This window comes from Aulonocara sp. 'chitande type north' Nkhata Bay, linkage group LG7, assembly GCF_057382095.1.
Source record: "Aulonocara sp. 'chitande type north' Nkhata Bay isolate Kocher_YH1m ecotype deep benthic linkage group LG7, A_spYH_male_GT1.1, whole genome shotgun sequence".
In the NCBI taxonomy this organism is placed as follows: domain Eukaryota; kingdom Metazoa; phylum Chordata; class Actinopteri; order Cichliformes; family Cichlidae; genus Aulonocara; species Aulonocara sp. 'chitande type north' Nkhata Bay.
In genome coordinates this window covers 37,895,525-37,923,287 of record NC_141350.1, presented here as the reverse complement: position 1 = coordinate 37,923,287, position 27,763 = coordinate 37,895,525, and the positions used below count along the sequence as shown (strand labels likewise).

Sequence of the window (27,763 nt, the reverse complement as noted above, 5' to 3'; positions counted from 1 at the left end):
AACACTATCCAGGTTCAAGACTGGGTAACCTACAAGTTATTAATCTGAATGATCAGGACTAAGTCGTCGGGGCACCCGGGAAGGGGAGGGGGGCTTCGAGATGGTCATAAATTTCTGATTTAACTCCACTGGCCGTCTGTGAGTCTGCACCGACGTCTCATCCTGCCTAAACTGAACTGCCAGCAGGCTGTGTGTCTCCTCAGATGCCGAGGGAGTAGCTCAGGAAGGAGGGTGGGTGAAAAAAAGAAAAGACAAAAAAAAAAAAAAAAGGAAACAAGATTTCAGCACCGGAGCTGTCCGCGGCTGTCTTGGGGAAGACTCTATTCCTGCTAAAAGGGGGAAGAAGCTGTAAATTTTCTCTGTGTGACTGTGAGGGCAAGGGATAATAAACTGCTGTGCCATTCGTCTCCCTGCGGGGGTACCGACGAACGAGTAAAGGCTCACATACTTCATTCGGGCCAAGTCTTGCCATGCCCGACGGCCACGCTTGAGTCAGGAAGGATAAAGTCGCCAGAAAGTCGCGGTGAACAGCAGCCTTTACCCTTTACGGTGAGTCAACGTATATAAGAGCCGTTGCTTTTCTGTACCACTTTGTAAAATGTTGCATGGGGGGGAAAAATGCCAGTCTTGATTCAGATTTAGCCGTGACTGAACTCGCTTAAGGTGGATTTGCGGGGAACCCTGAACACAGATGCGTGCATGGGAAGCATATTTAGGTCAGCATTCATATGGGTGTGGATGCGCGCCGCGGTTGGCATCAAACTAGAGAGTTCTCATTGCAAAGCCTGGTAGCTCCGTCTGCTCATTTCATAACAGTGCACCAAAATCAGCAGGAAACGAGGGTGAAAGCAGGGAAGTTCTTGGACTACAGCTGGTGCACGTAAAATATGTTTTTTTTTATGATGGGAGATCTGCAACTAATGGCACAATTAAGTCATCTGGAACTCATGCCCCTCTCTGTAGCAGACACTCTTTAACTGTAGTTTGCCGTCTTCAATTGTTTTTCCCAGCACTGCCCCACTCAGGGGAGCATTGCTGTCCATCAGTCTTTGTTTACAACTCATACGTCCGAAAACAAACAAGCCAGTTTCGGTGTTAACCCAGGAGGCAGTGCTGCACCTCGTTCTGTGGCAGATCTCTGCAGCCTGACCTGCTTCACTGCCGCCTGTTCTGTGCTTATTCAGAGCCTTTGAGAGCATCGCTGGCTCAGGCTCTCTGGCTGGCAGAGCCTGAATGCCAACATGATGTCTCCCGTGTAAGGATGCATTGAGATTTAAATTCCACCTCCATTCAGACACCTCTCTGTTTCCTTTTTTTTTTTTTTTTTTTTGGCCGTTCACAAACTGAATTTCAAACCCCTATATGCATTTGCAGAGCCATAAGATGGAGAATGTTTTAGATGGAAGAGAGAACAGACAATGAAAAGCCAGAGGGAGAACTGTTTGGGGTTTTTTTTTTTTTTTTTTGGGGGGGGGGTAAACACAGAGGGGCAGATTTCTGGTTGAAGAACTGGATCAGGATAGGCCAAGAAAAAGCAACAGAAACAACTTTAAGCTCTTTGACTTGATTTAGGTTCCTTTCTATGTCCTGGTGCACGTACATCTGCGTATTTTAGATGAGTGTTAATGATTTCACTCACTAGCTCTTACAGGGATCTGGGTGAACTCGTTAGTGTAATTAGTTCCAGATCTTTGCTTCCCTGGTCTGTGGGTTAGGTCTTCAGCTAAAAGCGGATTCATTCCCACGAAAAGGCATGCTTTGTGGTGCCTCCATTGAAAAACTCTAAGCCCCCCCCCTCAACTGAAACAAGGAATGAAAAGGAGGGCTGGTTGGGATTCTAATCAGCACATACCAGTGACATCCAACAGCTTTGGGAAGAGAATCCTAGCACAAGAGAAATGGCACATACAGTGTAGCATCCTTGTAATGCTTTTATGATGGAGAATGCACACACACGTAATAAGGAGACATACAAATGTGGCTTGAAATTGTGTCTATTTGTATGATTTTGAGCTTTTAGAAGATGGTTAAATGCATAATGGAGAAAGAACATCAACATTTTTCTTTCTCTTCAGTTTTGCTATTTTCTTTAAAAGAACTGGATACACTAAATGTTCTAAGTTTGCACCATGCCTCAAATGAAACAGTCAAGAAAAAACAACAACTCTTTGGTTGCTCACAAGCTAACAAGATATGTTCACATTGGAGCCGTAATCTCTCTCTGCTTCCAAAGGATCCATCCAAAACAGCTGAAAGCTTTGATATAAATTATCGGATGTGATATTGTCTTAAAAAAATGCTTTTATATATTAAACTGGGCAAATATAATTTGGTGAGTGCACCCATTATTATGAGTGGATTATATCCTAGCAAGTACCGCCCACCCCCCATCTATAAAAATCATCCTGTATTTGTAGCCTTCTTAAGCGATTAGATGTCCTGCCAATGCGAATCAGTGCCCGTAAAAGATTACTCTTTAAAGATGAAGTTGCTTCAACTAAATTGCTGAACATCCCATACTGCCACATAGTACACCGATCTAACCTGAGCTTTCAGCATCTTCTTGGGATTCTTAGAAAATAAAATTAATCAAACCTCCTTGGAAGATATGAATATAACGGTCCAACTTACTTCACCAGTATTAACTTAATGAATAATGAATAAAAAAAGACCAGTTGTGCTTTATCACAACTATTTTTCATCTTTATCTGTAGACTGTTTTTCCTCAGTCTAATAAATGGCTGCTCAGTGAGCTCAATAACCTACACATGGTGTCACTTGTATAGCAGAAGACTTAATTCCATTACAGACTTTAATGTTGGCCTGTGCCTACAAGAGAAAATTGATTCTGCTTTAAATAAACATTTCACAAATTCTATAAACACAGTACCATCACGGATAAATGGTGTGGTGTTACTGCTGTCAGTGGATACTCTAGAAGAAGTTAGGATGTTTTGCCTGATGTGGCGTGGGAGTGTTAAATAAATGAATGAAGTGTGGACACTTACAAAAAAAAAAAAACACTCAGAGGAGTAGAATAAAATCACAAGGATTTCAAGAGCACTTTGGCGCCACCTCCCACTGAAATTATCAATTTTTAATTAAATCAAGATGCTCCTGAGAGAATCATCATTTCAGGACTAGTCATAGTCATTTGCCAACATGAATCGGGAGCGGAAATGCACAGTTGATTTTTCTAGGACTCAAATATACATAAAATAAACAAAACAGGGAAATAAAATTAACATATAGGTAAACTCCCCTAAACCTGGCTTTTGTATGGACAAAGGCAGGATATATCACATAAGACCTAAAAAAGACCAAACTGCTGATGTACTTCACTATCTTCAGAATATTCTCACACAGTACAAGATTTCCTCAGACATATATGTCAAGTTCTGCTCTAAGGAATGGCCCTGTTTTACGTCCCTTTGGTCCAGATCTTTTTTTATTCAGGGGCATTTAAATCATTCAGAAAGGTCCAGGAAGGAGAGCAGAGTAGCCGAGGCAGTGGCTCCTGCAGGAGTCTAGTGATCGTCAAGCCTGAGGGAGTTTTATCCTGCTCGCTTCTGCTTGTATTGGCCATCAGATGTAATATAGAGGGTGAATGTGGGTGACTGCTGAGCCTTAGTGGAATCACTTTTTAATACAGTTGGCACCTGAAGGGGGGTTAAAAAAAGTCAATAGGTAAAGTAATATAAGCAGTTGAGTGAGTAAAAAGGTTGTAAACAAGTTGGTGGAGCTCATCAACATTTTCTAAGCAGTTTTCTGTTTTCGGGTAACGACAAATGACAGCAAAGCAAATGTGTAGTCAAGTCAATTTGTGGTTAATTTACCTTCATTTTGTCTATTTTCAGCAGTGTCACTACAAAATTATAACTTTCCTTGTAGCCTGAAAAAAAACCCAGTCTGACTCGCATGGATCCTTTCAAAGATGATTTGATGTAGATATTTATAGGCAAGGTGTCAAAGATGAACCCCCCCCCCCCCACACACACACACACACACCAAAAAAAAGAGATCATCTCTCTCGTGAGTATGACGCAGATGCAGGTGTTGAGCTTCACAAATGTAACCGACAGCCGGGCAGGAAGAGGGCTGATTGGTTTGACAGGCTTGTGGTCCAACGCTTTGGTTTTTTTTTAGACTTGCAAGGTGAGCGAGTGACAGGTTAGTCAGCTCTATCTAATGCACTATGGTATCAAAGCCAAGCGCTGACCCATTTCTGTCAGAATCAACTTGCACATGGAGAAAAAAAAAGTATTTTTAAAATTCATAAGCTAACCTGAAAATGACAAGGTCTTCTGTCTGCACATGCGTTTGCTCATCAGGAGTGGCGTCAGCTCCAGCATTGTTTGGAGAATACAAATGCTGAAAACAAAGAACCTGACCTCTTCTTTCCTTCGGCAATATATAATTTGCATACAAGTGTAGAAAGCTATCATTACTTTCCTAAACCCTGGACTGGGTTGTGGAGTTTATTGATGAAGCTGGTAATGTTGTGATCCCTGTGTTTCTTTCTCTTTTGTTTCAAAGTACAGGTAGACCGTCACTTTGGCCGTTGTAGCATATTGAAATTATGCACGCTTTTCATAGATGGCATTGATTCGATAGAGTGCACAAAAACCTTGGGTCTCATATAAGCATTTAGCTTATTGTTATTATTACATCCCCCCCCCTTCCCCCCCGCGCCACTTCTGTTTATGAAGCTTATTCACTTTGCTGGCCATTACACAACAATTTGTTTTCTGTTGATTATGCCATTAAAAGTGGCATGGCCTGTTATCTGCACTGCACAGTAGTTGAGGATCCAGCTGAGGATCCAGCTGTGCTAGCAGCATTTAACCAATGTATCAGTCATGGTATGGTTATTTTAAGCCTTGTCCTCAAGCATGCAAAAGCTATTAAACTTTTTTTTTTCTTCCAGCAGCGTAAGCATGGTCTTTGCAGGCATCTCTAGCATCTAAAAGCTGTCACTGCCTTATGCTGATGCCAGAACCGCTCTGAGCCTGAGTGGAAAGGTCACTTCAGTGGATAATTAAGTCCTCATAATAGTCACGGTGCCTTCCTCTGTTATGATCACCACTTCTCCTCTAATTATATGTGTTCTTTATGAGCAAGTGTCTTCTTCAAAGGCTTTGATGCAGTCAGGCTGTTCATATATCTAAGCTATTGTATTATAGCGTTCTTGTTTGAATATTTCTCTGATATTTCTTTTTTCAATTTTGAGGTAAACTGTAACAATTTAAGGACTGTGAGGGTTATGGTTAGGGTTAACAAAAAACAAAAAAAAACCCCACAACTATGATAGAAATATTAAAAGGGTTTTCTAAGGTGGAAAAGTAGGTGTATTCAAAAAAGCAAAACTGAAACAGACGTTATGAATAAATCATGACATGCATTATAAATCAAACAGGGCATATTTTCTTCCCACTATCTTAATTATTTTCTGACTTTTGAAGTTTGACTGATACTGCACTGTTCAAGTGCATCATGCTGTTGCATCCGCTCAGTCATGCCAAATGGAGAATGAATATTCAACATCTGCACAGTGCTAGCACACGGACTAAATATAACGGACTAATATATGCTCATATGTATTTTGTTCAAATAACAGATATAAATGTAAGATCGAACTGGTGTTTGATGTGATTGTTAAAATAGTAAGTTTTAAATCCTTTACCACACCCACCATACATCCTGTACCAATCAATCAGTTGGACACACCCAGGAGTCTATATAACTCCACCCTTTGGGCCTGCTAGGCCTTTTACTGCATGTCTACCAGAATGCGAACATAGGACCTCGTAAGTTAAGTAGACTCTGCTTAAACCTTTAATTGCCTGATTGCCATGCAATGTAAATGGATAGTTCATCAGTTGAATGTTTATTTATTATATTATACTAAGTCCTTGTATTGTTGCCTTCCATAATGGAAAGACAAACTCCAAAATGGTGGATGCATTAGTCATGTGGTATTGTAATTTGGTTTGATCTTTATTTGTAATTGTCATTATTTTTATGTATAGAAAAAACTCCCAAATCATCCATCCATCCACCTAATCATCCCTTCATTGAGTCTTCCAATTCATCATCAATTGTTTAAATGTGCCACCACATCAGATGTTCTGTCAGCAACAACCACCACCTTTATTCTTGTTTCTTCAGTGATATTTTTCAGTATGTTGACAACTGTATTTATTATAAGTTATTTCACTTTGATGTAATTGTTTCCCTAATCCTTGACAGCAAGCATGGAGTCTAGCACAAGTGCCATATTGGAGAGATAAGCAGTTAAGAAAAATGTCAACTACAACCATTTAAAAAAGAAACTGAACGCAGAACCTTTTTAGTCTAACCCCATCTGTAGTAAAAGACAACCCACTGAGCTTATTGTTATCCCTGCAGTTATGGTGCTGGCTATTCAGTTTTCTGTATGCCAGCAGAGTATTTTAATGATTGTGTATTCTCAGCATGCTTCGGTCATTTATTGGGCTTGAGGAGGGCACTGTACCTAGAAAGACGGCTCTTCTAAATGAAGTGCTTGTCCTTGAGGAAGACAATGTGTCCCAAAATCTCCCACTGAACTTGGGAGTCAGTAGACATAAAACTCACATGTCTAATAAAATGAGGTTTTCCAAGCAGCAGAGAACAGTCTCCTGATTGCCTGCAATTTTTTTTACTTTTAGTACTCCTGAGCACCAACTCCATTTATTTTAGATTTTCATAAGCATGCTGAGATTCAAAATTATACATGATTTTTGGCATTATCCCAGTGGGAAATATTTCAGGTTATGCATGATTTTTGGCATTTTCCCAGTAAGCTTATATAGCATATGCTAAATAAACACTACTGTTCTGATGGGCTGCAGTTAATTAATCTCTGCAGGGATGCTATGCCTCAGATGAATTGACCTTTCACCACTACTTAGTGCATGCCATCCAAAACAAAATGGTGTGCTTCTGTTTGTTTGTTTTTCTTTGTGCATTTGAAAACTTGATTTAAATGTATTCTAAATTGGTTTTCTATTTTGCTAAATGCATGGAACCATAAAGAGTGAAGCTATGCTGAAATGGGCACAAGCAAAATGAGTGTAGTTTCTGGAGTCTATGAAGCATGGGTCCCATAGCAGTCTGACGACATAAGGCCTGACAGGCTATTAGTTGTAAGCTAGGAAGGGAGAGAGGGGAATGACTCCTATTTCACTTTCGATAAATGTGATTAAATTTCACACAAGCACTTAGTGTATGTGGAGCATGGTTGGATGGGATTGTATTTCAGAGCAAAAAACACATGTCCCAGAAGTACCTTGTAATCAACTTGAATCCACAATGCCGCCCCCCACCCCCCTCCCACAATAATGCAATTCAAGGTTGCTTCTCTTAAGTGTAAATGAGATCTCGGTCTGATTTTGCTGAACACTCTACCACATCTTACGGTTCATGATTTCACTAAATGTGTTTAGGGATTGAAAGTATTCAGTATTAAGTTTCCTGGAAATGGTGGAGTTGTAACTTGGTTCAGACTTGATCAAACTTCAGGATGTTGAGGTCAGTCCGAATGGAAATTGAGCTTTGAAGCCTTATTGCTACTACTGAAAAAGCTGAGAACAAAAGCTACTGCAGAGAACTAGAAGGGATGCTCACTTAAAAATGCAACAAAAAAGAAAGTAAAACTGGAGAAGAAATGACAAAGTCTGAAGACAGGCTGAAGAACAGGTTGGTAACAGGTGGTGGATTAACCAAGATTGTGAGAGAGGCACCAAAGCAAAGACAAAGAAAAATCAACAGACTCCAAATTAATGAACACGAATAACAGAACAGACAAAAACAAACTATACATGGGCAAAGACAGAAATGCAAACCCTCACAAACACGAGTCAAGTGAAGTCTGTTAAAAAAAAAGCTGTCTTTCTCATTCTACTGCAGGAAAAAAAACACTGCTCTCTTGCAGTTTTCAGAAAAGTCAAAGCTGTTGCACTTTATTTAGGGTTGATCATAGCCTCTGTGTCATGAACTGGGAGACCTTTTTTGTATATTGGGTTTCAGGAAAAAAACTATAGTCTGAATGGGCAAAATCTCATTTAAAACCTGCCAAAGGGGTGAAGTAATTCCCCCCCCCCCCCCCCCCCCCCCCGCTTTAGGAGCAATAAAGTTGATCTTATCTTATTTTGAGTAATTTTATTTGGTGAAGAGGAGTGCTGTGTGATATCTACAGCTGGCTGAAGGCAGCAAGTTTTGGTTATTTCCTTATATATAAGAAAATTACAAATGAGTGAAGCAATTTATTGATTTATGTGCAAACAAACATGGAAATGAAGTATATGAGGTAAAATTATATGCAATTCTAATAAGCTTGAAAGTCAAAATATGGTTGGAGCAGCTTTATTCTTCAACACAGCCTGAACTCGCAACCTTAATGTTCAGGAATAGTTTTTCAAGCTTCTTAAAAGGCATTCAAAGCATTGAATGTTGGTTGGCCCAACATGTTTACAGATGCTTGTAGATATGTTTTTTTTTTTTCTTTCGACCTCTTCTATACATGTTGATGATGATTTGACAAACTTTTAGATTCCTCAATCCATAATACCCATTACCACTGATTATCCACTTGTGTAATTCGGTATACCTCTGCCTTTTAACAGCCACCTTTCCTATGATACCAACCTGCCTGTGCCCAAATGATACTCTGTTTTGTCTCCACTCGTCTGATTTTCTCAAATTTAGGATCAACGCCATATCATGCTGAGGTGCCAAGTTTTTAGCTAATAGCTCTCAGAATTTACCTTTTAGCAAAAACATTATTTTTATATCTGTACATTACAGTTCCTTAATATCAAAGATATGTTCATTTCAAAAGTGTCAACTTGTATCATTTTTGACTCTTTTTTTTTTTTAATGAACATAGCTTGGATATGAGGAACTGTAATGTATAGATCTCTTCAGTGATATGAACTAGGTGGCTTGTGAGTAAAAGCAGTGTAGATACATTTCGTTATGCATTGTCAAACATGTACCATCATTTCAAGGTGCAGAAGGACCGATTTGGATCCTTAAACTTTATGAAATATGAGGTTAAGGCTTTTATTTTTTATTTTCCAGTGAATTGTGGGATCTGCTTTCTTCAGCTTTCTGTTTATCTGAATCATGTAAATAACACTGCACAAGGACTGAACTTTTTCTTACCGAATGATATAGAAATGTGGGAGCCGGAGCAGATGGTCAGGGTTTATTAGTAATAAGGAGAGGAGTTCAGGGAAATTGCTGCTGATTGAATTAGATTGGCGCTAACAGGAAAAACTAAAGACATTCAGTAACGGCAAGATCTGATGTGCAGAGATATTTCCATGGGTTGATTTTTAACAAAATATGAAGTGAAATTTGGTGCCATCTGTGGGCTTGTAGCTGGTGCTATCAATCACTTGTCACTTACAAGTCAGTTTTGGGGGGGGAATAATTATTTTGTAACAGTTCCTCATTTTATTCCTTCTACTTTCATCTTTCTACAGCAATGGGAGTGCTCATGTCAAAGAAGCAGCAGGTGGAGAAGGTGCAGAAATGCACCGCTGTGGTCTCTGCCTTCCAGGCGGGCCTTAAAGATCGTGCTGTCACAGTGAAACAGGCAGAAGGGCAAGTGGAGGAAGGTGAAGGGCATGCCAAGACCAATCCTGATGAGAAAAATACAGAGGACGCAGTGCAAGAGGAGAATGACAATAGCGCAAGTCCATCAACTTCCCAGCAGGCCTCAGCGCCAACGAGAGACGAGTGTAACGTCAACCAGGAGGCTTGGTCGAGGTTACGGGATGGGAAGGGAGTAGAGCCGGAAGATCTTGACAAGACTCATCAGCTCACACCGCCTGCTTTTGTGCGACCCAAAAGGGAACCTGATGATGACCAGCCTATAGAAGTGGACCTGTATAAGAAAGAGGAGGTATTAAATAACAAAAGTCAGTAGTAGTAGTAGCAGCTAGTCTTTGTCATATATTAAAAAGTAAATAAATAAATGCATAAAAAATCAAATAAGATGGTTCACAGTTGTGGGATTAAACGGATGACTACAAGATGTTAAATAATCTCTATGGCAACAGCAGGTTATTATATCTGGTGACCTGTTTTCTTCCCTCACATTAGGCATCATGATTGAACAGCACAGGCAATCCATAAAGAGATTCCTTAGCTTTATCTAAACATCCTTGTTGAAGGTGAGAAAGTATGAGTTTGAAGTTGTTTGCTGTTGGGCCTTTAATAGCTACTCAGGCTGTGATGTATTGTGTGTGAGGGCTCTTCACAGTGAGCATCCTGTAGGCGGGCTGCTTTGGCTGGCTCTGAGAGGTGGCCATATTCAGGGTGACGCTGACTAACAGAGCATGTAGTTCACAAGAGCAATGGTCCCATCAGGTTTTCTGTTTAGAATAAATAAACATGGCTTCAACTTACTGTACTTACAATCCCGCACTAAACATTTATCTTGCAATAGTAATAGATGTGTCTATTGGAATGTTAGAAGACTGATACATGAGGGTCATAAATACTCGGACACTGACTCATTATGTAACACTCTTTTTAACTTTATTTTAAGAGTAGAACATCTATTTAGTAAGGAAAACTTTGCATATACATATACTGAAATCTAAAGGGACAATTCAGTGTCAAGCAGCCGCATGGCCAGGTGAGGCCAGTTCTTGTTGTTCCATGGAAAATTAAGCAGATGAAAATTTAGGAATTTATTCCAAGTGTTGAACTTGCATTTGTTTTTTTTTTTTTTTCAGTATACCAGTAAAAATAAAAACCTTACCTAATTCAGCTGGCACGCTCTTAAATAGGAGTGCACTGACAAGCTCTGCAATATCAAAAGGCTTAGAGAACCATAGATGTTGACTCGAGTGGGGAAAATCTCAAATTCTTTCTCAGGTTAAGAGAGACTTCACAACATTTAGCAGTTTCAAGCACTTAGTCAGTCTACTCTTTCATGAATGTAGGTACAGGGCTTACAAGATTAGACAAATAAAACGAAGGTTAATTTGTACAAGAATGACGGGTAGAGAAGTATGGAAAAGAAAAGGAAAAGCTCCAAACATGGCTTAGGCAAAGCCATGGCATAGAGCAGGGGTGCCCAACTCCAGGGTCTGTGTCCTACAGGTTTTAGATGTGTCCTTGATCCAACACAGCTGATTTAAGTTTTTAAGGTCTTTTTAGGTCTATAAATACTTGAAGAATTACATTTTGTAATGTTGCCATTTTATACTACTACAGTGGATTTTAAAATCGGACAGTCAAATTTTTATGGTGGCCCTGAAAGGCCAAACGGACTGCAACTTAAAAAAACACCAGAAATAAGAAAAATGCTGCAAAAGCACACAAAACACAACGAAAATAGGAAAAACGACAATGGAAAAAAGAAAACAGAAAAAGGAAAAAACAGATTTCCAAAAGCAAAAGTGAAGTGTTTCTGGGGAGACAATAACCCGACGGACCAGTTGCAGGAACCCAAAACACGGTAGGTGTGTTTTATCATGATTTATACTGATGACGGATTTTAGGCTAATAGTTAGGCTAACACACTTCTTATCTTTCCTCACAAAACCGATAAATCCTCCACTTCTTTTAAGTGTCTCCCAGCGCAATTCTTATATTTTGGTTCCTGCAACTGGTCCGTCGGGTTGTCTCCCCAGAAACACTTCACTTATGCTTTTGGAAATCTTTTTTTTTTTTTTTTCCTATTTCTGTTGTTTTGTGTGCTTTTGCAGCCTTTTTCTTATTGCTGGTGTTTTCTTACGTGACAGTCCGTTTGGCCTCTCAGGGCCACCATAAAAATTTGATTCTCTGATTTTAAAATCCACTGTAGTAGTATAAAATGGCAACATTACAAAATTTTATTCTTCAAGTATTTATAGACCTAAAAAGACCTTAAAAACTCATGTTAGACAAAGTCAGTTGTGTGCCAATTTTTGCCAGGCTACTGCTTCTACTAGATGAGGGTCTTTTTAATTGGTGCCAACTGCAAATGTGTTTATCTCCCAGACAAGTGGTAAGTTTTCTTTTTGGTTGAAGTACCATATTGTGCATGGTTGCAGTGTTACTTCATTCTTAGAAGTTATTATTTTATAGAGAGGCTTGCTGAACAGTCATCAGGTCAGATAAGGTTCACCATATAAGAGGGAAACTCTTACTGAGGAATATGACAAGAGGGATTTGTCTATGGCCCTGGCAGCATTTTTATAGATGTGTAAAAGTACCAAGAAAACTTGCAATGTCTTTGTGTTTAAAGCAGCCAAGCATTCAGCAGTCATTTTCCCTGGCTTGACAGCAGAGTGCAGCCTGGCTGACTTTACAAGGAGGTTGGCTAAAAACCGACACTGAACACATTAGACAGCATCATAGGTAGTGATGTCCTTATTTGAGCCTGAGATGGACAGTTAAGTGCTGTACGTGACACAAACTACATTATATAATACCACTTCCACCACACTCCTACCACTGATGGACTGATGCTTAATTTCTTCTCGGTAACCTGTTACATAGAGGTTTGGTTAATGGGAGATGAAGAAAGGACGTCAGGAAGTTTAGAAACTACATGTTAACACAATTGCAGTTATCAGTTTTTTTTTTCTAAATGAGGGGGGGGGGGGGGGGGACACTACATTTCTGTGAAGCATGCAGAACTAGAAAAAAAAAAAAGCTCTGTCACTGATGCAATCTTTCTCCTGCAGCCACGAAGCGATGAGATGTGTGACGTGTGCGAGGTGTGGACTGCTGACGACCTGTACCCTTGCAGGATCTGCACTCGGGTATTTCACGATGGCTGCCTGAGAGAGCTGGGCTACCTGCGTGCTGAAGCTTTGCAGGAGATGAGAGATACAGCCCACACGGTTACTGGCTGGAGCTGCTACTATTGTGTAAGTCGGGGCTCGTTGCTAAAAACATTCAGTGCTTACAAATGCAGCTATTTTTGTCATGTTTGCAACATAATCACAAACTTAACTAGTTTAGTATTAAATATATATATTTATATATATATGTAATAAACACTAAAGGCCAACCAGTTCTTATTTGCCAGTCATTCAGAAAAATCTGAACTGCTATCCATTCATCTACTTAGCTGCTTGTCTAGTTTGGGATTGAGGAGGACCTGAAGCCTATCGCAGTTGTCATGGGATGAGAAGGTAGAGCCTGAACAAGCTGCCTATTGGAGAGTCATTCATGCTCACATTCACACTTGAAACCAATTTAGAATCACCAAGTAACCCAACATCTCTGATGCCCTTGCACAGTCCAAGCTCCAAAACGGAGATTGGACATATATTGGTAAAGTAGAACATTAATTTGTTAAATTTGATAATGGCATAATTTAGTAACATAATGAGCAAGTTATAGAAATATTTGCAAACTCAATCATTGAAATGTCACACTACTGGTGTGAGAACACATCGACTGGTTTTCACTGTAGCTGCTTGAGGTATCATTCTGACAGCAAATATGACTTGTCACGTCTGGAAAAGCTCAGGTGGAACTAATACAGTTAATGATGCCTGTTTCCTTTTAGTGTCACAGACTGTGACTTAGTGTATTAATTAAGTACAGCTGAGTAAATTTGCCAGTTGTCATTAAAGCTGTTGACAACAACTGTTGCTGCCTTCAGCTTTCAATTCCTGCTTGTTAATTCATGTCAGATATAGAAGTTATGGTTGAAATGGTGGCTTTTGCCATGTTAAAATCAGTCTTGTGGTAGGTTGTGGTTTTCTACATGTGGTTAGATTGCATATGGAATAGTCCACAATACGCCTTTTGTGTAAAGGCATGTGGAGAGCATAGGCTAAAATCGGCAATATCATTTAGATCATTACACAGAAGATGATGGAGATGGATTTGATCCCACTTTGTGGCGGGCGATAGTTAGAAGCACTTATCATATTCACAAATTGCAAGTCTCCATAATTTTATGTCTAGATTATTACAGTTAGATTTCATATAGACTGAGGCAATGTTTTGGCAGATTTTTCTGTAATTCAAACAATAAAACAAACGGCAGTTTCTCATCAGAAATTCAGTGCCAGTGCCAAAACCCACGACTCCCCGATGACCCCGTGAGAGGCATAATGCAATCTGTTTTAATTCAAGCGTAAACAACTAAAGAGCGCTTTTGCCAGGGGACCTTTCATAGCAGAGTAAGGGCGCCATAGCCCCGAGAAGCAAAATCACATGCCAAAGTTGTGCAAGAGGGATGTTTTCACACAATCTGCGAGAGGACGCTGAAAGGTTCGTTCTTTGGCTAGCTTCTTCAGTGTGTGAGGAATGAGGGCGGAAGGAGACAATTCAGTGAGGGGGCGGGAGCAATGTTTTATTTAAATTGTAAATTCTAGTCCTCCTAGCCAAAGAAACCAGTTATTTTGTTAGTGTATCAGTCAGATGTTTCAAATCCCCCTCCCCACACACACCCTTCTATCATAGCTGACATTTAATTTCACACAGGCACTACAGGCTGCTGCTGGCAGATGGACTGAGTTCCCTTGAAAGTGGATTTACAGTCTTCAAAGTAGGCGATTGCAATAGTGGCTTAGTTTCAGTCGCGCAGAAGGATTGGTCTGTGGATATAACTGACCCGTCTTTATAGCACTTTGATGCTTGCAACTAGGCCTGTATGGTCCATAACTTCCACATGGGGTCACCTACAGGAGTTGTGTTCATTTATGCATGTGGAACAAAAGCAGTAACTTTATTCATAATTTATTATGAATTCACCCTTTTGCAAGTTACATGTAATAGGGAAAGGCTCTATAGAGCAATTCTGATTCTAGAGCAATGTATTTTGACTCCTGTTCTTGATGAGATGCCAGTATAAGGGATCATTTATCCAAGACATGGCAAACTGCAGTTTGTTTATTGTATTTGCCGTATTGTATTTTCCCACCTCTTCTCTCCTGGCACCTCTTGATTTCTTCAAGTAGCTAGGTATGTGGTAATGATTCTCGTACTCTTACTACCTCATAAAGTGACTGCATTACAAGTAAACCTTTCAGATCACACGGTGATCGGAGTCATTAGTAACAGAAATACTGTTTATGAACAGTATTCCTGTTCATATTTATAACTTCTTGGGTAAAGGGCTTGCTGATTATTTAAAGTTGTCTGCAATAACACATCACCAGCGCATCATTGTATTTTTTGAACAGGACAGTCTCAGATAGCTATTTATGCAATCTGCCAGCATAAGATTAGAAAGTGTTATTTTTATACCTTGTTCCCTGCAGGCCTTTTGTCTCCTAGAGAGCTTTTTTTTTTTTTTCTCAGATGCTGCCAGTAGATGTTGCATGAACCCTTAAATCTATTTTAAATTTCCTCTGCACATTATATTGGATGACAAATAAGACATCTGTAGCTGATGGGCAGTTTTATTGCTCAGCGGACAGCTGGTGTTACTAAAGGTAATGCTTGATGCACATAATGGCTTACAGATGCACAAAAATGTCTTGAAGACAAAGGACACAGTTTTAATGATTAAAGCACAATTTGTTTTGCCTCCCACGTTGATTTTTAATTGACTCCTTGAATGACAGACACATGCAAATAAATAGATATGAACATGTATGAAGTTAATTGCAAGCTTATTAAGGTGCAGCAACCCCAGAGCACATATATCAATAAGCTATATCAATACAATAAGTGAAGCATCTCTTTGGCTTTTTCTTATATGCAGAAGTTGGTGAATGAAATTAAATTTGGAGAAACTGACACCAACCTCAAAATTATGATTGTTTCTGATACCTAACATCAGGCAAAATCTTACAGCAGGAGCTTGCCTAGAACAGTACACACATTAATATCTTCCTTTCCCCACAAAGTTTAATAAAATTTGGATTAGCAGTTTTTGCTAAACTCCAAAAACAAACATGGCATTTAACTTCACACAGTCTTTGTGCTGGATTGAAGTGGAGGCATTTGGTGGAGACGATTTGCACAGAGTGCAATTTGCATTTCAGACCCAATATCTGATTTTCTGTGCTTTAGAGGAGACGGATGACTAATGAAACTGATTTTTATACAATATTGATTCAGAATTGGCTGTCATTTGTTGAAATATATCTGCACAGACAACTGAATAGCACATACCATAGGACACAAATCCACACTGGAAGAAAAGTACAAAGCATTGTGAAGGAACACAAAGGTTTTTTACAATGTGACACCAGCGGAGCTTTACTGCACTGTCTGGCTGTAGCTCACTCAGGTTAGACACTTTGTAGTAATAAGCCTGTTAAAATTGTATAGCCAGTGCCACAAGTTTAAGCAGGACGGAGTGTCCCAGACTGGAATGACCAACAAGACCAGATGTGCATAGTTTGAATGAATCGGTCCAATGAATGGAGGATCTTTTTTAAATTAGTGACTAATTTTGTCAGTGGGATTAACTGTTTAAGTGGAACCGCCCACTTTCAGCTCTTAGATATTTATAGAGCCACAATTTCTATAGTAAATATGAAATTACATTTATTACAGTCCATACTTCCCTTCATCCCTGTGCTTAACTGCTTATCCATTTCAAGCTCATGAGGGTGTTTGAGCCTGCTCAAGCACCCCAGTGAGTGGAAAGTATGATACATACATTTGATCTTGAAATACAGACAGTAAGGTGATAAGATGATAGTTACTTTGATCTTGATTATAAATTGAAAAGGAAGAGAAAAATTAAGATGTTGTGCCCATGTTGACCAACCACTAGTGTCCTTTGCCCTTTATTTTTATATTAGAATGCATTGTTCTTACACTAACCATCCGATCTGTTTATATTTGGGGAAATGCAGATACTGGCAGGAGTGTTAGTCAGACTGATACTGAAACACTCAACACACTTGCTATACAGTAACTCATACTTTAATCACACTTGGCTGACATATGTGCTTTATTCATTTGGCCTTATTACATATACCATTTGCTTCAATTTGCCAAGCTTAAGGGTATTTTTTTCATCTGTTTTTCTAAGTGTGGGCGGTTGTGAATTTCATTTGGATTTCATAATGTGCCTTCTATGAAGCCCTGACAGATTGTAAGGGTGATCAAGGACCATGTAAACACACTAGAATTGGCTTATGTCAATAATCCCAAGGAGACTAAAGTTTGATCACATCACTTATGTGATAAATAATGTAGAAATTTAGATAGCAGCATCTTTTTTGCTGATATTCGAACAAGTTGGGGAATAAAATGACTATCTCACATCTTTGGTTACATTTGTCTTTCCAGCTCTGGTTTTCTCTGGCCTGTGTGTATCTGGAAATCTCTTAATTTAAACAAAAAGTGCATAACTGTCTTTTCTCCTATTAAAGCCAAATTGCTTTTTGTTGACACATGGATTTAAGTGCTAACATCGTTATTTGTAAATTTATGAAATAAGTCATTGTGAACCTAACATCTGGAAAACCTCCTTTTATTTCTTTTAATTATGATGCCATTATGGAGAGTGACATAAAAGGCACATTACATGAATTACCCAGGAAACACTGAAATGGGTTCATTAGTCAAAGCTACATGCATGTAGCTAATTGCAAGGACTAGTTTAAGCATACTATGTTCATCCATCAAGCAATGTGCCACTTGCGATAAAAGAAATGGTCTGAGCATCATGTTACAAAGCGTAATACTCTGGCCTCATCTCACCTCCTGTAAAGACTTTCCCAGGACCAGTTTAAGTATATTCTCTTATCAAGAGTGCCAGCATGCCAATTGACTGTAAAAGAGACTGCATTAAGAGTAATACTCTGCTCTTCCCACACATCTCTTCCTGCAGGACAATCTCAATCTACTTCTCACAGAAGAAGAGATGTACAGCCTCATGGAGACCTTCAAGCAGTGCAAGATCATCCCTGGTGAGCTACTGAATACAGGTTAAAGATATTTGGTTTTGGTAGATGGTAGTAACGCTGGCCATGCAAGAACTTTAATACTTAACCTTTTATTGATATACTGTACGGGACAGCACTGTTGGTTGGTGCAAAGTTTGCAGATCTGATTATATAAAAAAAAAAATTTACGAAACCTATTATATTCTCAAGATGATATGACACAAATCACCATAAGACCCAAATTGGTACTGCCATTGCAGTATTGCTTTGCCACTGGTTGTACATGTCCGGAATGCTTGGTGATTAAAAGCAAAGAGATCCCAGATGAAATCTTGAGCACCTGTCTGGTCTGTGGTCACCTCAGACGTTTACTGCCCACAACATTGTTTCCTTGAGAAAGTGCATTTGCCCTCCACCCAGTCTACTTTGAAATGTGTAGTAGGCTGTGACTTTGCTGGATGGCAGTCAGTGGGAGGATGCTTTTCATTTTGTTGAAAATCACTCACCATAAGATGATGTATCTTGAAGACTGCCAGGTGACTAATTAGGACCTGTGTGATGAATTGTTCCCTGCTGCTATAGAGTCGTGCCTGGTGTCAGACGAGCTGCTTCAGTACCGCCACTTTGTATCCAAGCAGCAGTTTGAAAAGGACCTGACTGATGAGCAGGAAGAGGAAGTCTTGGCCCAGTTTGCTGCGCTGGATCCTGAGAAGAAGGGACACATCGAGTGGTCGGACTTTCTCTATTTTGAGTCTCTGGCAGTGTTAAGGAAGTTTCGCACAGAGGTATAGTTGTGGATTAAGGAAACAAGATAATTGGGATAAATCAGCACTGCATTTTTAAACTCTACCTGAACTGTCTTCTTCCACTACCATGACTCTTGTTTGGGTTTACACTCAGCCATGGCCTGCATAGCCCTGATGAGTTTTGTTGTAGAACACTTTAATTATACCTCCAAAAACCTTCAAAATACTCTATTCCTTGTGATATAGAAAAAATGCATATATAAATGTAATTTAATTTTACAGACTAAGGGAGTGTTTAAACAATAATCGTTGTAGCTGTTGATGAAATGATCTCATTTTTCAGTCTGAATCTAAAAACTAACTGAAAGGCAAAAAATGCCCAAAAATCTGGCTTGCATCCAACAGCTGAACTATTCATTTTGTCCCTTGACAATAAGTTATCTTTTTTTGTTTGTTTTTGGCTTGACTAATTTCTATAAACAGGTATTTGCACGTGAAGTCTGTATGCAATGAACCTTCCTTTTTTTTTTTTTTTTTTTTTTTTTTTTTTAAATCACAACCCTGTTTGTGCTGCAATACTGTGTGGAAAGTGGGTATTTTTCCTAAATGCAATCCTGAAGCTAACAGTTATTGTAACTATTTTGCAAGTTTTTAGCTTTTTGTTTTAATTTATTTTTCATGCATAAACAATGTCTGAGGATGGAGCCATGCATGATGAATAGAAATCTATTATCCCATCTGGATATCCCCCCCAGAGGCTAAGGCTGCAGACTAGCTGATGGTTCCCAGATTGTGGTTTGAGAGGTTAAATTTGAAGTTTGTCTGAGACTTTGGGGTAGTACGGGATGAAGCAATGTTGGCAGAATATGTCAGACAGTCAAAGTGTCACAGGAAATGACCAAGAATGGCTAAGATCAGCCCTAAAGTGTAAATTTTACTGAATTATAGCTGTTTAAATCACTAAAAGGTAAATGCTATTCTTACACTTCTTGGATTTTATTTTTTATAGAACTCACTGGTGCGTCTGTTAACTGCCAAGGAGAGAGACACTGCAAGGTCAGTGTTTCAGGGTCTGGATCTGGATAAAGATGGTGTAATCACACGAGCTGAATGCCGCCAAGCTCAGCAGTCTTGGTTCGAGAAGCTCAAGAAAGACTCGCAGTCCTGCAATGTGAGGTGAGTAGACCACATGCCACTTACAGGGATAATTGGAAGGAATTTAGGGAGTCATTTGTATGCAAACTGCAGATGGCATAAAAGGTCTGGGCACTTAGGGAATAGAAACAAGATAACATGAATGTGACACCCACCTCTAGTAATGCCATAAAGTCAGTCTTAAGAAAAAAAAAAGTCTGTCTTAAGAATGCTGCTGCAATAATCTTTTATCCAAACACACAATATGACAGCATTTTGAATTAAACTACACCCACTGATTAGTTCTCTTTAAATGCCATACTCTTTCCCATCTTATAATATATTTCATTATTTATGTTAATGCATGAGATTAACCTTGAGATGTCTAGCTTCAATTTAAATTGTCCTAATTAGTTTTATGATGTAGAATTTTAAATGCAAAGATCAATCTTACAAAATGGCTTTGAAAAATAATTGAATTATGGATATTTAGTTAAAGCAATGTGCTGGGAGAAGAGCACAATGCTGGCGCTATGCCTTGGATCATGTGAAAATGCAGGGTTAATGGTGGGAGGTTTTAATCAAGCAGGAAGTGAAAGTTTAAGTTATAAAAAGAGCTTGAAATAAAACTAGCCCACAACTGAATACAAAGTCGGTACAATGAAGTATGGAATACAAAGGACTTGCACAGGACACAAGCTTCCCAGCCTGTGACTTATACCACTGTCATTGCCACCCTTCCTACCTCTTCATGTAGACTGTTAGGTCTTGGCATACTGTATTGCCACAGCTGATCCACCAAGGCACAGATGCCAAAGCACAGCTTGTGCGTATCTCTGTGATCCCAGTTGCGTCAGACGGAATGGCAATATTTGACACCCTAGGATGAAAACGTGTTGGTGTAAGGAGTACCTTGTGACGTTGGGCTCACAAAGACTTTAGCTGTCAGCCAACTTAATTTTCTTTTTCCTCACTCTGACAGAACTGCTATAGCCAATAGCATTAAATGCTGTTCCTCAATATAAATGGTTATGTCATGGTTACAACTTTGAATAAATCATCAATATAATATAATCAGGAGCTTCGGAGAAAACTGATAAATCTTTGGGATGCTGAAATTAATATTGGATACCATTGATTAAGCCTCAGATGGCACTACATTAATAAACAGCCTTGATTCTGTCATGGAAATCACTGGGCTCAGGAATGATGTGACTGATTCAGTGTGCCACAAATGCAGGTTAAAGCTCTGTGATGCAAAGATGCAACATTTAAACATGATCCAGAGCAGTCGCATCTTCTCTGGGATAAAACTCATTTAAAGTTAAAAAGTGTTTATTGGTTAGGTGAATTGAAATATGAAATTATTTTTGGAAAAAATGGACGCCACGTCCTCTCAACAAGAGATAAGGGGCCATCTGGCTTGCTGTCAGCACTCAGTTCAAAAGCCTGCATCTCTGATGCATCAGTGCCTCTTAAGATTGACATCTTGCACATCAGAAAAGGACCATCAATCCAGAAAGGTATATACGGTACACGTTTAAGAGCAACATGCTCCCATCTAGATAACAACTTTTGCAGAGAAGGCCTTGGCATATTTCAGTAAGACAAAGTGCACCTCTTAAGAGTGTGGCTAGTAGTCACTTTTAAGATGTCTGTGAGATCGAATTCAAAATGATCTTTTCCTAAAATCCAAAGGTTTCTCAGTTTAAACATTGTAATCTGTTTTTCTATTTTACAGAACATTCCAACATTTTGGAACTGGGGTTGTATTTACCTGACTGGATATTTATTCATTTATTTATTTATTTATTTATTTTAAATACAAAACTCTGAAGGAGTTGCCAAGACATCTACACTATAGGAAAGCTTTTCTCGTTACACAGTAGTGTTCATCATGTACATTTGCATAAAGATAATTAGTTATAACAATGGAACTTCTCCATAATTGACTTGCTGTCAATATTTTTTTATTATATGCAAATCAGCAAAGATTATGATAACATCCGAAATGAAGGAGAAATGTCAGTTAATGCAGACATCCAGTACTCTTCCTACTGCAACATTTGCTGATTACATAATTTGCATCTCATCATTCTTTGTTTCCAAGATAATGAGGAGAATATTGATTATCAAATAAGTCACCAAAATGTACAAATATTATTCTTACAGTAAAAACTGACTCGGGTTTGAACAACTATCCCCGTTAAGCGTTTGGGTTAAGATGAGCACTTCTTTGGCCACTGTAGAAAATCTGCATGGAGTGAAACCCCCAAATTTGTGCAGTGTCAAAATATCCAACTGTGGTTTCTTCTGATAACCATTTCCACAATGAGTTAAGCAAACTAAATGTCATTGTTGCCACTGACAATGCATGACAGCACGTGTGGACTGTAACAGGACTGGGGTGTAATATTTCTTTGTCCTGGTGCAGAGAAGCTCTTCAGTTCAATTTCCCTTTAGCTCAGTGAAGACATAACAGAGGACTTCAAAGAAATTATTTTGGCGCTGCTTGCACCACTGCAACACTGAAAAAATGGCAAGAGTCCTTAGAATTAAAATATTTTTCTACATCTTTTTTTATTAAACATAGTACATTTCAATAATATCAAAAAAATATTTAAACTGAAAAATAACCCCATGTACATCAAAGGCGAGGTAATGTTTCCTTTATGTATACTGTTAAATAGAGTATTTTACTGTCAGTATGAGTCCTAAGTTTCTAACGCTGACATGGGCACATGGATAAACATGGATAAATTGCCTTTTGCAAGGCTTTATGTGAGACTGCATCAAAATTGAGTCACAATATTAGATATGTCTCACAACATAATGCAATCTAGTGTAACACTACAAAGTGCAAACTGACAAAGCTCTCTGACAAACAGTCATAACCTCAAGACAAGCAGTTTGTTGCTTGACTGAACTACACAGCTGATGTTTGTGTCCCCTTAATGCAGCGAGTAGCTTTATTTATGGTTAAAGTTGTGAGGAACCCCAACTAGTTTCCCCAGTAGATGGAATAATGAAAGGAAAATTGACAGTGTAACCACTGACTGACCCATCAGAGTAATAATGGAAAAAAAAAAAAAAAAAACTCTGGTGGGGTTACTTCTGTTTGTTTTACAGTGTATGTGCATCAGTCGAATACGTGTTCAGATGATTTTCGCATGTTAAAGATGTAACTGCCACATGCAAAAGTGCTTGACTGCAGGTCAGAAATGTACTGAAATGTCCTCAGATTTGTACTGTAATAAATGCACTTTCCATCACTGTCACTGTGTGCCTGCATGTGCTCGTTTACCACTTGATATCTTGTGCTGTCAAATCTAAGCTGTACCATTCCATCCCTCTCACCTATTCGGCATCCCCCCACAGACTCATGGGATTCTGCTCTCCTATGAATTGTGGGTGAGTGTGACTCAGCACTGCATGGCTTGTCTTTTTTCCCCTCACTTCAACATCCTTGAGCACTACTCAGTCAAGTATTCTCGGAGAATCCCTCAGTTTAGATTTAATGTGCAATTTAACCCTTGCTTCATAAGGAGCCTAAGGGAAGGAGAAACTCCAAAGTGTCTCTTTCTGGATGTAAAGCTACCATAGACACGTGAATCTCTCAAGTTTAATGAGACTGAGATGATCAGGTCTCGTTATACAGAGACATGGGTAATATTCAATCTGGCCTTTAATTATAGGGATTAAAAGAAATCCTTTTCTTCTCCTTAGGAGTGCTTCTCCTTAAAATTCTTACTTTTCAGAGCACATGCATGGAAGTTGGGTGAGCACAGTGTCCATTCGGGCAACCCTATGTAGTACAACCATATGCATTTGTGCTGATTAAAAAGCAAATATACTAAATGAAACAGAAAACTCTGCTCCCTTGGATTGCACAAATTCACATGCAATGGAGTAAAAGGTAAAATGAATTTTAGCTTCTGATGATTAAGCGTCAGAATTTATTAAGAGCTTCTAAAAAAATGACTAATACTTGTGGGAGACAGCCTCATGAAATAGGCAGTTGCAATGTTTTAAGAACCATATTTTATATGGCTTGTATAAAATCTTAGATCATTTTTATTTAGTTTTTTTTAAATCGCATGCGAACATCCTGATTTTGGATGGAAAAGCTGATGCCGTCAAACAAATCTCACTGCCTGGAAAGGACTGCATTAAATGATTTGCTGACTGGAGGAAAAACATCTCTAAAAAAAGCTAGTTAAGAAAACATATGGTTTGCATTTCTTCATCATATAAACACATTTCTTACATTTTGGAGACAAAATAAATGGGTAATCATTCATCATCAGCTTGTCAAATTAAGGGATACTGTGTAACCAAGCTCCATACATTCAGACTGCATTATACCTGGTACAGGTCACAAGTCTAACACAGATTGATAATTGGTTAATCATGGAATAAGATCTATATTAATTGTCAATGGAAATTCAGCTTAAAGCCTTAAGACTTAAAGTAGGACGTTCCAATTTCCCAGTAAGACCAACATAAGTGCCGCCACGTTCATCATAACATGATGATTTAACTTCTATTTCCTTTTTTTCCTCATAGGCAATGGCAGCTGTCTTATTGTTCATTGACTGCCACTTCATTTTTGACATTTTTTCTTTGGTACAGTATAAGTCATGTTGGCCCCATATGTGAGAGCAGTCCAGCCAGCTCTGGCAGTGAAAGGAGCAAGAATGACGACAGCAGGTTTGTTGCTTTTTTTTTTTTTTTTTTTTAATATTTGTCAGTCTGTGGGTCAAAGTGATCAGTTATTGGAAAGTATATAAACGATTTTAGTAGATGCCAATTTCTGAAGTTCTTACAGGAAACCTTAAAAGCCTGCAGTAATTTTTACCCTAACTCATGCTTCTCACCAGTCTACACATGTCCATTGTGACCTTGGTGTGGTAAAAATCTTTCTTGGGCAGAAACGTAGGAGTAATTTTGAGTGAAACAAGTCAGCCCAGAAGGCTGCATCATGGACAGTGACGTGACCTGCCTACTTCCTGCTGCAAGCTCTGTTTCCAATGCAAATGACTTCAAATTCACTTTCTAAGCTGTCGCCAAGAGGTTAGGGTGAATCCTCTTTGCCATATCATGACTTTTGAGACTTTGAGATTTTTATTTGCAATAATTGCAGCCAATTAGCAAGCTGTTCAGGCAGGCAGTGTTTTAGGATGAATACAAACTAGTGGAAGTTTCTTAGGTAGAGGTCTAACTGGGTTTTATATTAAATACAGCAGTAACTTCATTTGTAAGTTTTTTTTTTTTTGTTTTTTTTTTTTTCAAAAACCATGATGTGTAAGAATCAGTGTTGGGTAACTTACTTTAAATTAGTAATTTAGTTACATTACTAGTTCTATCAAAAGTAACTCAGTTACTTCAAGTTACTCGTTACTTTCAAAGTAACTAGTAACTAACTAGTAACTAGCTTTTTACATCCAACACGAAAACTGCAGTCGTGGTGCTTTTGATTGTACTCAGAACTTGGAAATTCTGCCTTCTGAATAGGATGATGTAGGTAACACCAGACCGCAGATGAGCTGCATACAGGGCTGGACTGGGACAGAAAAATCGGCCCGGGCATTTTGACCGCCCCTCCCCCCTTCTTCCCAGTGCAAAGCACGAGGTTTGCATGCGGAGTGAAGCGGAAAAAAGTGCGAGAGACAGGGTGAGAGAAAGAGGGGGGGAAAAAACAACAAAAAAACCCCACGGCTCGCGATAAGGAGCCGACTCGCGTCGCGCCGTTTTGTTCACGACAGACACATCACTGCCAGATAGACTGCAGGTCATAACTTCTTACCTGAAGTTCAGTTCACCTGACGCTCGGACCGGCGGCCACCTCGGGTCTCTGCTCCTCCTGCCTCCCCTTTCCTTCATCCACCTGCTGGCCTCCACTACTTGCTAATGTTACTGAATCTGTGGAAGCTCCGTGATAGCCACCACACGAAGTAGCGAATAACGACCCTATCTAAATCCCAGAAACGAGTAACGCGTTCCTGATTTTGGCATAATAACTAGTTACCGTGCTCGTTACCACAATAATAACGTAGTTACTGTAACACGTTACTTAATAACGCGTTAGTCCCAACACTGGTAAGAATGCATTAAATTAAGATTCCCAGACTAACCTGTGATTATTATTATTTTTTTCCATCATTACATGTATCAAATTGCAATTATTTAAGGACACCTGAGCGTGTGACCATATGCCACAAGGCCCTGAACTGAGGCGGGGGCCTCAGTTCAGTTCCAACCCCGGACCCCTTGGTGTCCCCATGTACTCTTCCAACCTTCCCGTCTGAAAAATCTCCACTGTTCTATCAAATAAAGACAAAAATGTCCCAGGAAAAAATGTCTTAAAAGGACCATTATCAGCTGGGCATATCAGTATTGAGAAAATACTGCTATGCAGTTCATGGTCATACAAAGTAAAGTACATGCAGTAGGACTGATCAAGAACTATAGCTCTTATGGTCACTATAGTGAGGTGCCAGGATGACTCCTATTGTGGTGTGGTGTATTATTTCATGGCATTCATTTGCAGTTACAAAGATGTACAACTGCTGGCTCTTGTATAGAAATAAAAAAAATGCAACACTATCAGCAAACACAATTAATTTTGTTCAACAATCAAATTTTTTTTAACTAAACTTTCTTTCTTTTACACAGGCCAGTGACCTGGGCAGACTTCCTGAGGGAGAGTGGCATCTATATTTTGGCTGCACGGCCTAATAGTTCTGCCATGCACATCAGACTGCCTCTATAGTCCAGGATCCGCTACTGCATTCAGCAGAGGGAGTGAGAGATGGAGGATGTACCCCCTATAGTCTACAGTTGAGTGAGGGAGGATAGACATGCTTATACAGTGACATGAGGATGGCAAGTGAGAGAACTGGATGAAGCAATGAGGTAGCAGATCAAGCCAGTGACAGAATCTCTCCTCCTCTGCATCACCTCAACACCACAACACTGACAATGCACGCTGACTGACACACCACAGACGCAAGTGACAGCAGCTGTCACAGGTCCCCACTCCAAAACCTGACAGCTTCCAACAAATGTGAAAGCTAGAACAAGTAAGACAACCCACTCACAACCTATTCAGCTGGTGATATTTCTTAAACTTTAAATGATCACGCACAGTCAGATGAGCACCTAGGATGATCACATGAGCCAACCTAGACTCTACAGCTCCATAAGACCCCTGGGTGGGCACATTTGGGTGTTGGGCTTCTACTCTTTCACATGTTCTTTCCTTTGGGCCCCAAAATGTCCTAATTATAACACCATGCAACTGAAATGGGATTGTGTTATGCACCATTAAAACTGTTAATCACGCCACACAGAAGCACATGCAAATTAATTTCTGGTAGTGTTTGATTTGTGGGAGGAGATTAACCACGCAGCTACATTAACGGAATATATATAAACAACATTGAAAGCTATCTGCATACATTATAAGAGAACTGCTATATATACCAGTATAAATTATCATGCATTTAAAAAGATGTATTTATTCCTGTATCCTCTGATGTATCCTGTTTTCTCCATTTCACCCATGAATCTGTGTTCACGAAAATGCTAACTGTGAAAGGGAAAGAAAGCTAACCCTGTAAGTGACATGTATATACTGCCATATAGTGCATTTTGGTATTATTCTCTGAGCTGCACTATAACAAGGTGTAAATGCCACTCCTCGTATTCTAATGTCATTATTTGCACTGTAAGAATGAGATGTAGTTGGACTATTGTGACATAATCACTGTACTGAAAGACTGAGATCTGCTGGAAAAGTTTGTCCTTTGCTAATATGCAGAAGCACTCTTTAAAAACTGCTATGGAAAATGAGATGAAATTATATAATGTAACAGATTACACGATAATTTTAAGGCACGTGATCCTGCCCCTGAATCACTAGAAACCTACTGTAATGAATAGGACATTATGTAGTGTTTATGCCATGTAATGGAGGTTTTATGCTGGGTTCTTTTGAAGTAAATAAAGTATGGTAATTAAATCAAATTGTGGTTTGAGGGATAA

The 27,763-nt window shown here is 39.2% G+C and overlaps 1 protein-coding gene across 3 annotated transcripts; it reads left to right on the top strand.

Annotated features, from left to right (window-relative positions):
• On the top strand, positions 1 to 27,763 carry phf24 (PHD finger protein 24). Of its 3 annotated transcripts, none has more exons than XM_086300270.1 (9): positions 1 to 549; positions 9,510 to 9,931; positions 12,711 to 12,896; positions 17,783 to 17,861; positions 18,420 to 18,622; positions 19,593 to 19,759; positions 23,096 to 23,128; positions 24,350 to 24,427; positions 26,393 to 27,762. In XM_086300270.1, exons 2-9 carry the CDS (start codon positions 9,512 to 9,514, stop codon positions 26,487 to 26,489), a joined length of 1,263 nt encoding a protein of 420 aa, XP_086156396.1. In that variant the 5' UTR covers positions 1 to 549; positions 9,510 to 9,511; the 3' UTR covers positions 26,490 to 27,762. The 3 variants fall into 3 exon arrangements, with proteins under 3 accessions (XP_086156396.1, XP_086156398.1, XP_086156397.1); XM_086300271.1 differs by lacking the exon at positions 1 to 549 and adding an exon at positions 5,788 to 5,807 and having other exon boundaries at positions 26,393 to 27,763; XM_086300272.1 differs by lacking the exon at positions 23,096 to 23,128 and having other exon boundaries at positions 2 to 549.

What these genes read in the sequence shown, in the direction of transcription:
- phf24 (XM_086300271.1), top strand. Translation starts at nt 9,512, where the DNA reads ATGGGAGTGCTCATGTCAAAGAAGCAGCAGGTGGAGAAGGTGCAGAAA. An exon ending in TGCTCTCCTATGAATTGTGG is followed by an intron (nt 23,129 to 24,349) that starts GTGAGTGTGACT and finishes TCTTTGGTACAG; the next exon opens with TATAAGTCATGTTGGCCCCA. An exon ending in AGCAAGAATGACGACAGCAG is followed by an intron (nt 24,428 to 26,392) that starts GTTTGTTGCTTT and finishes TCTTTTACACAG; the next exon opens with GCCAGTGACCTGGGCAGACT.